This window comes from Antedon mediterranea, chromosome 8 (genome assembly GCF_964355755.1).
Source record: "Antedon mediterranea chromosome 8, ecAntMedi1.1, whole genome shotgun sequence".
NCBI classification, from domain to species: Eukaryota; Metazoa; Echinodermata; class Crinoidea; order Comatulida; family Antedonidae; genus Antedon; species Antedon mediterranea.
In genome coordinates this window covers 23,695,862-23,707,911 of record NC_092677.1, presented here as the reverse complement: position 1 = coordinate 23,707,911, position 12,050 = coordinate 23,695,862, and the positions used below count along the sequence as shown (strand labels likewise).

The window sequence follows — 12,050 nt, the reverse complement described above, 5'->3', positions numbered from 1 at the left end:
GTCTACTCAGACCAGCACACCGGGAGACTCAGACCAGCACACCGGGAGACTCAGACCAGCACACCGGGAGACAATTCCCTTTTTTTTAATGTAGTTTACCAAGTTCTTTAACATGCACTGTATGTCTTTATGTTCCATCTGAAGGACGAGAGTTGATAGTAAAGCATCATGGTACAAAATATGGCACGAAAGACTCAAACCCATGCCTACTGTATTATATGCCAGTCTGATTACATTATCATTACACAATCACACTCTGGTCTACTGTATACAGCACTCGATATCCCCAGATGGAGACCAATCTAAGAAAGCAACTGGGCCCGGTGTTTCAAAGCAGTTTGGCATTTAGAAAAAAAAAGAATCTATTACTATTAGTATTACTGTAATATAATTCGACTCCACAAACAAACATTCATATGTAGAAAGACATGTTAATGGCATAAGGTAAATGAGTAAGAGCAGTTTTCTGTTTGGGCTCATGCCTATTACTTGCTCCTGGCAAGATGAATTGTAAAATGTACTTTATGAACTTTTGCCGAATAAATATTATTATTATTATTATTATTATTAACAAAGCAAACATTGAAAGGTTGTCATATAAATGAGGCGTTGATCCCTTACGTGTGGACACACAAAAAACATGTGATTTTTTTATGGAAACCGCACAGGAAATTACCTATTTTCACTCTCACGATATGATCTTGGATTTGATATCGCTTATGGTTTCAAATTCCTAGTTACATAAATCTGTGTACATTATACTGTACAATACAGTAATATGAACATTCAGATAATGTAATTGATAAATCAAGCCATTATATATAATTTTATAATGATAATTTATAATGCGCCTTATATCCAATCAGTGATTGCTCATAGGCGCAGTACATATGTACTTTTACAAAAGAATAAAACATTTTGTTCAGATGTTCATTTTTTGCCAGTGTGGACACAGGTTAAAAGTGGTTGTAATTCTTTCTTATAAGCTGATTCACACACATTAGAGTTGCACCTGTATAGAATAAGATTTAAGCTTCCGATACGAATCATATCAGAGTTGCAACCGACGTATTGTGCTCTTGTGATCAATTAACTCTCTTACACTTCCGTGTCAGAAATGATAGCAAGGCAGGTGAATTTTTTTCATGAATTTGACCTTTTAGGAGCAAACAGTCTGGTATTTCCATATTTTAATAAAATCAACATTATTAAATTTTCAAGACCAGTAATATTCATTATTAATAACTGTTTGGAGTTTTGCAAGACCAACAGAAAAACAAATAAATGGGTAAGAAAACAAACACAAGTCCAAGACATTATAAGAACTATCAAATTAAGTAAGTGGAAGTGGGCTGGACATATCAGTAGGAGAACAGACAATAGATGCACTTCGCTAATGACATCATGGACACCCATGATGGATGGGAGGAGAAATAGAGGAAGGCAAAGAGTGAGATGGCGAGATGAAATAGACAAGTATTGGGGTAAAGTGCAGTGGTAGGGAGCGGCTAGAGATCGTTCACTATGGCAGAAACATGCTGAGGCTTTCTTCCAGCAGTGGACTGACAACGGCTGATGATGAATGTATAGCAGATAATTGTATTGGTCTAACTTCGTCCCTACCAGATTACAATAAGGATGAATCGGGTGTTTAACTGGTGTATTTTTTTAATGCAAAACCAGCCATAATCCGCAACATTTATTGTACTTAAATCATAGAAAGAACCTAGTCTTTGTTTTTAAACCATATCCAAATTCTTTTTATTTTTATACAATATTCCAGCTTCATAGTATTAATATTTTTCTTTTACTGAGTTCATTAAGAAATATTTTACTAATTTAAATGTATTTTTCATGCAATTTTAATCCTTTTTAAAATATTGTAATACCTGTAGTGTAAAGTGTAACTAACAATATAATATTGTATGTATTTCTTTGTGGAGAGCCTCTCAACTGTTATTTTGTTTTTATAACATTTAGGTAATCCTGCCTCATTGATTTACATTTGTTCTGTCTGTATGTTCGTTTTTGTTTTCTATATGGCAAAATAAATGATATAATGTATTGTAAGTACAGTCGTTAAAAAAAATTTATAGAACATTTAACATGCGACCTACTTTAATGACCAACTTTACGAAAACTAGAATTAGGTGCAGTAAAATACAATTTTCTTAACTAGAACATCACACAAAGCTAACTGACCTAAAGGGACAGTTAGTCTTACAGAAATATAAGTTATTGATGACCAGTACTACAGTGAGATTCATAATTAAAATAAGCTACTTGTCAGTTTTGATACCAAAGTAGAATTCAGAGAGAATACAAGAGTTCAGTATCCAATTAATAACTTTTTTCATTGAATGGGGAGAATATTTTTATAAGGTCAAAAAATGAATGCTCTATCTAAAAAGCCATCTAAAGGCCACACACAGAGAAGTAAAAACCGCATAATTTGTCCCACAAAGAATCTGTATCTATCCTAAGCATGTTTCTGTTGAACACAGAGGTACATTGTTTGCTTCTAACTGAAAAGTAAAAATAAAACAAATCCGGGTTTATTTGGACTACACATATTGCAACCTTTCATCTAAATTGGTCAACAATCACTATTTTTACAGTAACCGCCAGTATAGGGGCTTCTAATTTGATACCAAGTATTTTCAACCCCATGGCAGGGCCTGTGGCAAAGAGATTTTGTTAAATTACACCCCTAGATAGCAGGAAATGGTACTCTCAAACATAAAAACATGGTAAATTGCATCTCTAGTTGGCCGGAAATTACATTATTATGCTGAAGTTAACACAGCCGCATTATGAATTTGGCAACTTAATGGTTTACCGGTGATACGATCCACCAGTAACCTACAGGACTTTAACAAGAAGCTGATTATAAATACTCATGGCGTAAAATACAACAGGAACTATACTATAAGATTCGGAACCTCTGTTTGAGAAGGGATTAGGTTCCTTTCCGAAATTTGATATGATTTACTACTGTTAATAGAAGAATGAAATGAAAAAATGTTGCTTAACTATTTAGTTAGACGCCGCCCACGGACATTTGTTTGTTGTCTGTACAGTTAGCATCCGGTCCAGCCCTTTGTATTAATGTGAAAATCAATTTATGTATACACTTTATTTATCATAACATGGTGTATTTACAGTAACTACTGTATATGTAGTTTTAAGGAGACTTTCAACTAGCATTTAACACCTCGAAAACAATTGCGATAACACTGGTCACCAGTTTCCATTGATTTAAAGGTAGGACCCCTTTAGCGATAAGCTTACAGTAGCATCCAGTATAACTAAAATCCCTGCCCCTCAGAAATGTATTCCATAAATGCTGTACCTCTCCATAATTTATGTACCTTCCTATACTACCAGGCCTACAAAAATATACCCCATAAATGAGGCACCTCATTGTATGGAAATATTTAAGAGGGACAGTATCCTATTGAAACTTAGAAACGCTGTTGAGTTATTTTTTTTATGCTAACCTACACACATTATTTTATCTGTAGTTTATCTATTGATAATGAATAAACAAAATATCATATCAATTATAAATACGATCCCTCTTAGCAGAATATGAGTACCATACGAAAGCAGATAATGCAAACATATTATTTATCTATTTAGCATAATCTGATATTATATTGTTATCATTTAAAAATTTCTCTCAATACTCATTCCATAATTTCAGACCATAAATACTGATGAAATGAAATGGTTTTTTTTTTATGTTTTTGGCATTTCATACTGTAGCTTATGATAGCATTTTTTAAACAATTTCTTGGATAAGACCTTGTTGTATTTCTTCACATTTCGGCCAAATTCCTACATCTTTCCCCAACTAAAGCCTGTTGTTTCATGCTGTCTGCCAATTGCTTTAACTAAATCAACACTTTTACACTGTAGATATACGACGGACCACAAACAAAAACTTGACTCTTTGTCGTGCAATGTGTTATTTGTTGTGCAATTTACGGTTTCGGTTTCAAATTTCAGCCTGGCAAACTTCCGGAAATGCAATTAAACATAATAAGTCGTTTTGTTAACGAGATTTCAATATAGTGTACTGTACAATTGCATTCACAATACAATTATGTAGCTTATGACGGATCTATTCTGTGTCCAGGAAAAAATTAATGAAAACAATACCGAAATATAGTACCAAAAAGATGTGATGATCTGGTTTGAAGATGTCGGATTTTAATCTAAAATATCTTGAGGTCAGGTCCTGTACGAGTCCGGGACTTTTCTCAAATGCAAGTGGCAATTTTATGTGGTTTAGTTTCTAGAGAGCGTTTTGGTTTGTGTTTGGTTTGTATTCAATAGCAAATACAAAAAAAAAAGAAATTAAATTGAAAACGAAAACAAACAAAATTTAACGTTGACGGGATGGGAATATTTTGTGCTGGTGTGGGGATTTTGCTAAAAACCACAACAAAACATGGCAAACCCCAATGAACCAATAAAAGTAATTTAATCATGTAGTGTACAACTCACTACTTTGTATGTCAGTCAAAAACAAATTTAAATGTTTTTCTTAATACTTATTTTTGGGGTAAAACATCACGTTATGTTTAAAATAACTGATAACCCCTGCAAACCTGAAAACAAAACATAAAGCAACCCCCTCTATGTAATTTATTGACAAATTGAGTTTCAATTGACTTTCCTGTACTACATCAACCATAAAAAATAAATAAATATAATCTGTATGCTTAAATTAATTAATTTTTTTTTCTCTTTTGTGGGGGAAACCCACTTTTATTTCAATAATAAACAATATGGTAAAGGTTACAGTACATATATACCGTAAAACCTCAAAAAGAAGCCCATGGGCTTAAACCTCGAAAAGAAGCCCATGGGCTTAAACCTCGAAAAGAAGCCCATCTCGAAAAGAAGCCCCCTCTACAGTTTGCAAAAGTACTCTCGAAAAGACGCCCATCTCGAAAAGAAGCCCCCTGGGCTTCTTTTCAAGATAGTATGGGCTTCATTTCGAGATAGACTACTCATACTGTATTGAGATGATGACAAAATTATTGTATTTGACGGTGAATCATAGGACTGTTTTTTTGCTTTTTATATTGTTTTTTAATTGGTATATTAAACATAATTTCATGGTTGAAAAAATGTCTCAAAAGTCACATTGTTGTATTTAAATTATTAAATTAGTAAATTAAATTTACAGCATTCATTTCGAAAAAGTTTGCAAAAGTACTCTCGAAAAGAAGCCCATCTCGAAAAGAAGCTCATCTCAAAAAGAAGCCCACCCAAGAGCACTAAAAAAAGAAGAAGCCCATGGGCTTCTTTTCGAGGTTTTACGGTATATGTCTCTCTATCTATTTATCAATGAATATTCAAGTGATATTACACAGCCTGAGGTTAAAAGATTATATAAAATATTTTGATATTGTGTTGAAATCTAGATAAAACAAATATGTATACAGAGAAAATTTATATTACAGAGCTAAAACGAGATTGATATTCAGTATTAAAAAGAGATTTGATATAATAATGATAAAACGGTATATTGATGCATTGTAAGATTGTGTTTTGTTTGAATACTTTGATAAAATTTTTTAGTTTTACATTTTGAACATAATATTGCTTTCATTATTTACATGAATCATATGATAACATAACAAACTAATAAATATTGCAAAGCTAAACCCATATGAAGTATGGGGATACGCCCTTGTCGCTAGCCAGGTTTATTTTATAGGCTAGCACCAGTTGCGTCTCGGTCATCCCGGACTCGGGCGCCTCCTAGAAAACAATAATATTTTAATAATGATGGTAAACTATTTATTTAATTGATCTAAATCAAGAAAATACTGTATACCGTACATTTATGTTTATTCTTGTGTTTTTCTTCATTAAATTAAATTTTATTGGTTATTATTTTTCTTTTTAGATAATTGATTCAAGGAGTTTTTCTTTAACGTCGTTCCATTTTCTTTCTGCTTTGTTTAGATTACATAAGTATTCATTTGAAATTAAATTTGTTAGTTCTACCTTGAATAAATTCCAAGTGACAATCGGTTTGCTTGTTTTATAAATAATGCAAGTTTTGTAAATACTAAATGTAAATAAAGAGATGAGTTCATTAACAAGCGTGTTCTGAGTTCCTATAACTATGTCTGACCATTCGGGCAAACCTGGCCGTAGTGTTTCGTTAGTCGGAATACATTTAACGATCAGTTTATGGAACTTACTCAAATCTGATTGAATGCTATACAGGTGTACACATAATGTCGTGAGGTGGTTTCCCGATTAATCGTACGATCAAACGGTACTGGGTATGATCAACTAGCGTTCGTGTTCCCACCTAATCATCCATTCATAGAAGTACTGATGAAGATATCAATCTGTGGCGACAATAGAATGGACCCGAGACCTGGCTATCTTCGACTTTTAAATAATAGAAAGTTTAGAAAAATGTTTTTGTTAAACTAGAAATGTACGTTGTATGTATATAGAAAAATGGTTGTAATTTTCAAAATTACGTTGTATAAGTTGCGATGTGAAAAACTGTTATTTTATCGTTAGTTGTCGTGTACATAAAGCAAAAATATAAATAGCCTACAATAAAATAAAATAAAAATCGTTAGTAAAACTTTTAAAAAGAGTAAAGATATATGATTAGGTGGGAACACGAACGCTAGTTGATCATACCCAGTACCGTTTGATCGTACGATTAATCGGGAAACTACCTTACGACATAATTAATTCAATATTGTGCAGTGAGTCCTCCTAGGCTATTTTCTTATAGACAAGTTCATTTCAAAATAATATTTTTTCTGAATATTTGTATGGATACATAAGAAATAGCCATGTACGCGCGAGGCATACAAAATCGGCCGCCATGCGCGAGAATCACGCGTTGTGAGAGTTGACTGGTTGGTATACAATTATACCTTCTTTCAATTGGTAATCAAAAAGATATAATTACTGAAATTATGATCATTGTACCACAATTTAAATTATCAAAATCCATTCCAAGGTCAATATATTAAACCAATCAGGCAAAGAACAGTAATTCTAAACCGCCCGGTGATATATAATGTTCTTTGCCTACTGTGTTTATATATAAATCCAAAGGCAAATTACTGAAAAAAATGACAATGCTGTGGCTGGATCTCAATGTAGATACAAAAAAAAAAGTGAATTTAAGCTAAATCAAAACGATAAAGTAAACAGCCAGAAAAGTTAGCAGAGCTTTCGGGCAACACTAGCCCTTCATCAGTGCAAGTGAGGGAATTTGGATAAAGTCATAGCATATGAGTTGGCAAGTGCTGCCTGTCAATTAGGACATTAGGCAATGAACATTAATTCGAAACCGCCCGGTGATATACTGAAATTTAATTAATTATTTTGAAACGATAAAGATGAGGAAATCTGTGTGAATGAAAAAAAGTCGCCCCAACCGAGAACTCGGACCGCCTGCTTGATATGCAGATGTCCTAACCATTAGACCACTGGGGCTTTCATGGTATTGTTCAAACTCGACTCGATAGCGACTCTTTAACACTCTCGGCGTGGTACGGCGGAACAGCACTAGTCCTAGGAATTATATATTTTTAAGGAATTATTTCTAGATATATTTAAAGGCACTTTCTGATTTTTGTCAAACCCATACATATCATTATCAGAGAATTGTATTTTTTTTGGTTCATTTAAAATAAAATATTTTGCCTCCACTTGTTTGAGCTATTGTGCTATTAATAATTATATTATATAATACATATACAGTAGTTAATTGTGAAATATAACTAAAAATTATAAGCGTTTCTTTATAGGAGTTTACAATCTACAGTAACAAAATATATTTTTTATTAGCAATATTTTGTCCTTTTGTGAAATGATAGCGAGGCTTTATTTGTGTTTGAATATTACCATCGTTACTAGAAAATGGAAAAAATATCAATTAAGTATATACTTATATTTATATGATTGGATGAGTAAATGATTCTGCTATGCTATTTAAAGATGTATTGTCCACCAAAAAAATGAAAAAATGAAGATTAATTAAAGAGAAGATTATTAAAAAGACGTTGAATAGGTTATTTTGTAGTTTTAACAAAGTTAATCCCTGATGTAAAAAAAAATGATTATTCATATAAAATGACAAAATAAATGGTCAACCAAAAACCCATTGGCTGGCAGCCAATTTGACTATTTTTTGCTATAAATTAAAGTTTTTGGGGGAAAATACATTTTTATTTCATTTCAATTAAATTTCTGTTCAAAGTGGAACTTTTATGTGACATTAAAATGGCATCCAACAACAAAAAGTGTTTCAGGGGGACAATTGTGACTACAGTACAGCACTGAAAATATAGAATTCTTAACATAATATTATTAAAATTATAATTTATTAAAAATTATAAACATTATTAATTAAATTAAGATAAATTAAATAAATTGTAATACTTTACTGGATGCGCGCTAAGGCAAAAATTGTAAGTCCATACATTAGCCAATTATTTTAGCAAATTATAAAACAATAAAATGATCAAAATAAAACTGTTTATGTCCTATATATTACATAAGATTTACATGGTAATTGTTATTTTAGATGAAAAAGCTATATTTTCTATTGTTTTTACAGATTAATTAAACCAGAAATCAAATAGCTACCTAGCCAAATGTAGGCTCTAATCAGCCAGTGCCTCACACACTATTTTAATTCCTGTATTCAAAGGAAGTATTTATTTACGCAATTAGTATTCAAGATTCAAACTTTATTCTTATCCATTTCTGGAAATTCCATTGCTTGCATTAAAAATTACAGAACAATTACAATACAATTGAAATTACATTACAATAAAACATATTGGAATATGATATATATATATATATCCTAGATATATATAAACAATAAAATGCAAACTAAAATACAGTATATTTCTTATAATTATTATCGTTTGTATTAATTTTTGTTAAAAAGTTAAATGGCTTGTGGAAGGAAGGAGAGACGATATCGTTCAGTGCGGGAGGAAGGCAGAAGATATCTACGGTACCACTTGTCACAATCAGGTGACAGTTTATCCTCTCAAAAAGAAAATGACTTTCATCCTTCGTGACAGACAAAAATTTATGCAAGGCGCAGTCGTGATAGATATCATCAACCATCCTCCGGCCCTGACCGACCATCCTCTCTCTTTGTGTAATTATGCTAATTGTATTTAAATTTAGAAAAAATGATAAAATTAATTTACTGCAGTTACTGCAGTAATTACAGTACTGTAGACTGTGTCAAACAAAATGTAGTAAATTATTCTACTGCAGTTACTGCAGTAACTATATTTTGTTTGACACAGTCTACAGTCAAACAAAATGATAAAATTATTTTACTGCAGTTACTGCAGTGCAATAATTTAGCAAGCTTTTTTTAGTACAGTAATCATACACACTATTTCTGACTGCCTAATAAACATCTACTGTACATTGAAACAAAAATAAATCACACATTAGTACAGTAAAAAATGTACTTACTGCAGTAACTGTAGTTGAATAATTTTGAGAAGATCCCTTGCTTACTTACTGTACATACTGAATGTTGACTTTAATTAATATAATATCTATTTTACAACAGTCAGGTACCGTATTGAATTGGATCTTATTTTTTTATAATTATATTAAATTAATATTATTAATAATGTACTGCATAACAATCAAATGCTTAGGTACAGTACAGTAGGTCTTAAAATATGTCAGTATCTCTGAGATCAAACGGAAATGACAGTCAATGATGAAAAAGATTGTCATAGTATTATAAAACCTGATTCAATCAGAATTATATATCCATCTTGACGTCAACTTGACATCCAATATTTATTATTAGGCATCAATATAATCATAGTGCTTAAAATAGCAATCGCAATTACAGGAAAATATGGTTGTTTGTAAATGTAAGAAATTAAATATAACAATTTGTCATCTCTTACACCTAATACTATTATTATATATTTTTATTTACCGTAAATCTTCTAATAGTAACCCACACCTTATACAAGGGTAAGTCAATCTATAATAATAACCCACTACGCTAATAGTAACCCATTAACCTATTAGAATCACAAAAACTTATGATGTAGACGTATTTTGAAAATAAGGAGATAATTCATGTTGATCTTGGGAGTGGGGGAGGATTGAGTTCAACCAAATTTGTTTATTCCTACTGTTTTATTATTTTGCTATGAGTTGCCGATTGGAAAAGTTGGGGGGTTGGTTACTATTTTCAGGTGCCTAAGATTAGTAATAGTAACCCACTACTCTAATAGTAACCCACCCTGAACCCTCAAAGAATAATAACCCAGGGTCACGATTAGAAGATTCATGGTATGGTTGTAAGAGGTATGAGAATTGTCCGTTACTGTTTTTTTTTATATTTTGTTTGACAAGTGCATATAGAGTCTAGCAGTTAATAAACATAGCCCTATCGGTTTACGACTGATATTTGTTTTATCTTGGACGCGATAGAATCAACTTCTAATATTTTGTATGGAGCACTAAAGTAATTCTAAAGAAAAACTTAAACACAAGAAAACATATGCCTGCAAGTTTGGGCAATAATTAGCAAATAAACCTGTGGTGGTCTCTAACAATGATTCTATCAACGTTGAAGAGCAAGACTCAATCCTTCTATCGCATTCCCCAAAATCACATGGATTGTATTTTCAATCCAAAAAAATAACTTATTAAAAATTAATTATTACTAGGCATAGGTTATGAGTGTGCAATCTTTAGTCTGTTGGCTAGATATCATTTTTTTTACTAGGCCTATCTTAGTACTAGTAGGCCATTCAAGAGGACTAGCCTAGGCCTACTACAGTACTTGCCTAGCAAGGTCCAGGATTGAATAATGGTAGCCAAATTTTTCTGTGGCCAGTGTGTGTGAACATAAATTTCCTTGCACAATTTCAAATTACGCACAACATGCGTGAGAAATAAGCATGTACAGTAGGTCTGATTCAAATCATATGATTGTCCAGATGAAACGTCAAAGGTATATGGGGCCCCCGGCCCATTGTTGCCCGCTCTTCGCTCGCAAAATACTCAATAATAGTAATACTTATATAAAATATATATTTCAATCAATCAATCAATCAATTTCATTGCTTGCTATGCCCCTGCTATGCCTAGTATACTACCCTAGCGGCTAGTCTAGTAGTAAGATTAAAATGCATTTGTCATTTGTACGACCCACTCTACAACCCCTGGCAGAGGTGCGTTATTTTTCCCGATATGCGTCATATCTTATGAATACCATATGACGCACCTGTACGTCAAAAATTTGACTTACCTTTATTTACGTTAACATGACACACCCATTTTGACACACTGGGACCATGATATGGTGGGGGGTAAAATGACGGACATCTAGTTTTTTTTACGAACCCCTGCATCAGTAATTATTTGTAAATGACGCACCCATTACGCACGTCTCCCAGGGGTCGTATAGTGGGTCATATAATTGACAAGTGCATAACAATATATACAATAATTATAGTATTTATTTAGTAATAAATATAGCATTATTATTAGCAGGCTATACTAACTATGCTAGGCTTAGGCATACTTCTAGGCCTCGAGACCTAATACAAGACGACCCGACCAACCAAGGCGTCTAGCCTGTTAGTACTACTACTACTGTACTACTAGTACTAGGTCTAGTACTACCCTAGGCCTAGCCTAGTAGTAGTAGTAGTCTAGCTAGGCCCCACTTTTGTTCCGTGGTGTGCACATGGTAGGCAGTAACAAAAAAACAAGCAAGGCCTGAACTGAAAGTGAATCAAATATAAATTTACCTGACCAGTGATACCGGTTATAAGTGCAGTTTTCATGGTGATTGTCTTGCTTTCTGTGGGAATGTCCATGTCCTTTATGTTAGCTGCCATCTTTCAACATACACACAAAGCGAGTCAGTCGCGCGACGTGGACCGTGGTTGTGGTGTGTGTGCACTGCCCACACAACCGGGTGGCCGCCGTGCGGCCTGGCGCTGCGACTTGAATTGCTGCATGCTCACATTGTG

At 32.9% G+C, this 12,050-nt stretch overlaps 1 protein-coding gene across 2 annotated transcripts in view; it reads right to left on the bottom strand.

The window, feature by feature from the left end:
* The window catches only part of LOC140056124 (GDP-mannose 4,6 dehydratase-like), an 88,083-nt gene extending 76,073 nt beyond the window's left edge, over positions 1–12,010 (bottom strand). The window contains exon 1 of one of the 2 annotated variants that reach the window (XM_072101383.1): positions 11,826–12,010. In XM_072101383.1, the coding sequence (XP_071957484.1) occupies positions 11,826–11,915 (90 nt within the window). In that variant the 5' untranslated portion in view covers positions 11,916–12,010. The remainder of the gene's footprint in view (positions 1–11,825) is intronic. The other variant, XM_072101382.1, reaches the window with a different exon arrangement.
* Between the last annotated feature and the right edge of the window lie 40 nt (positions 12,011–12,050).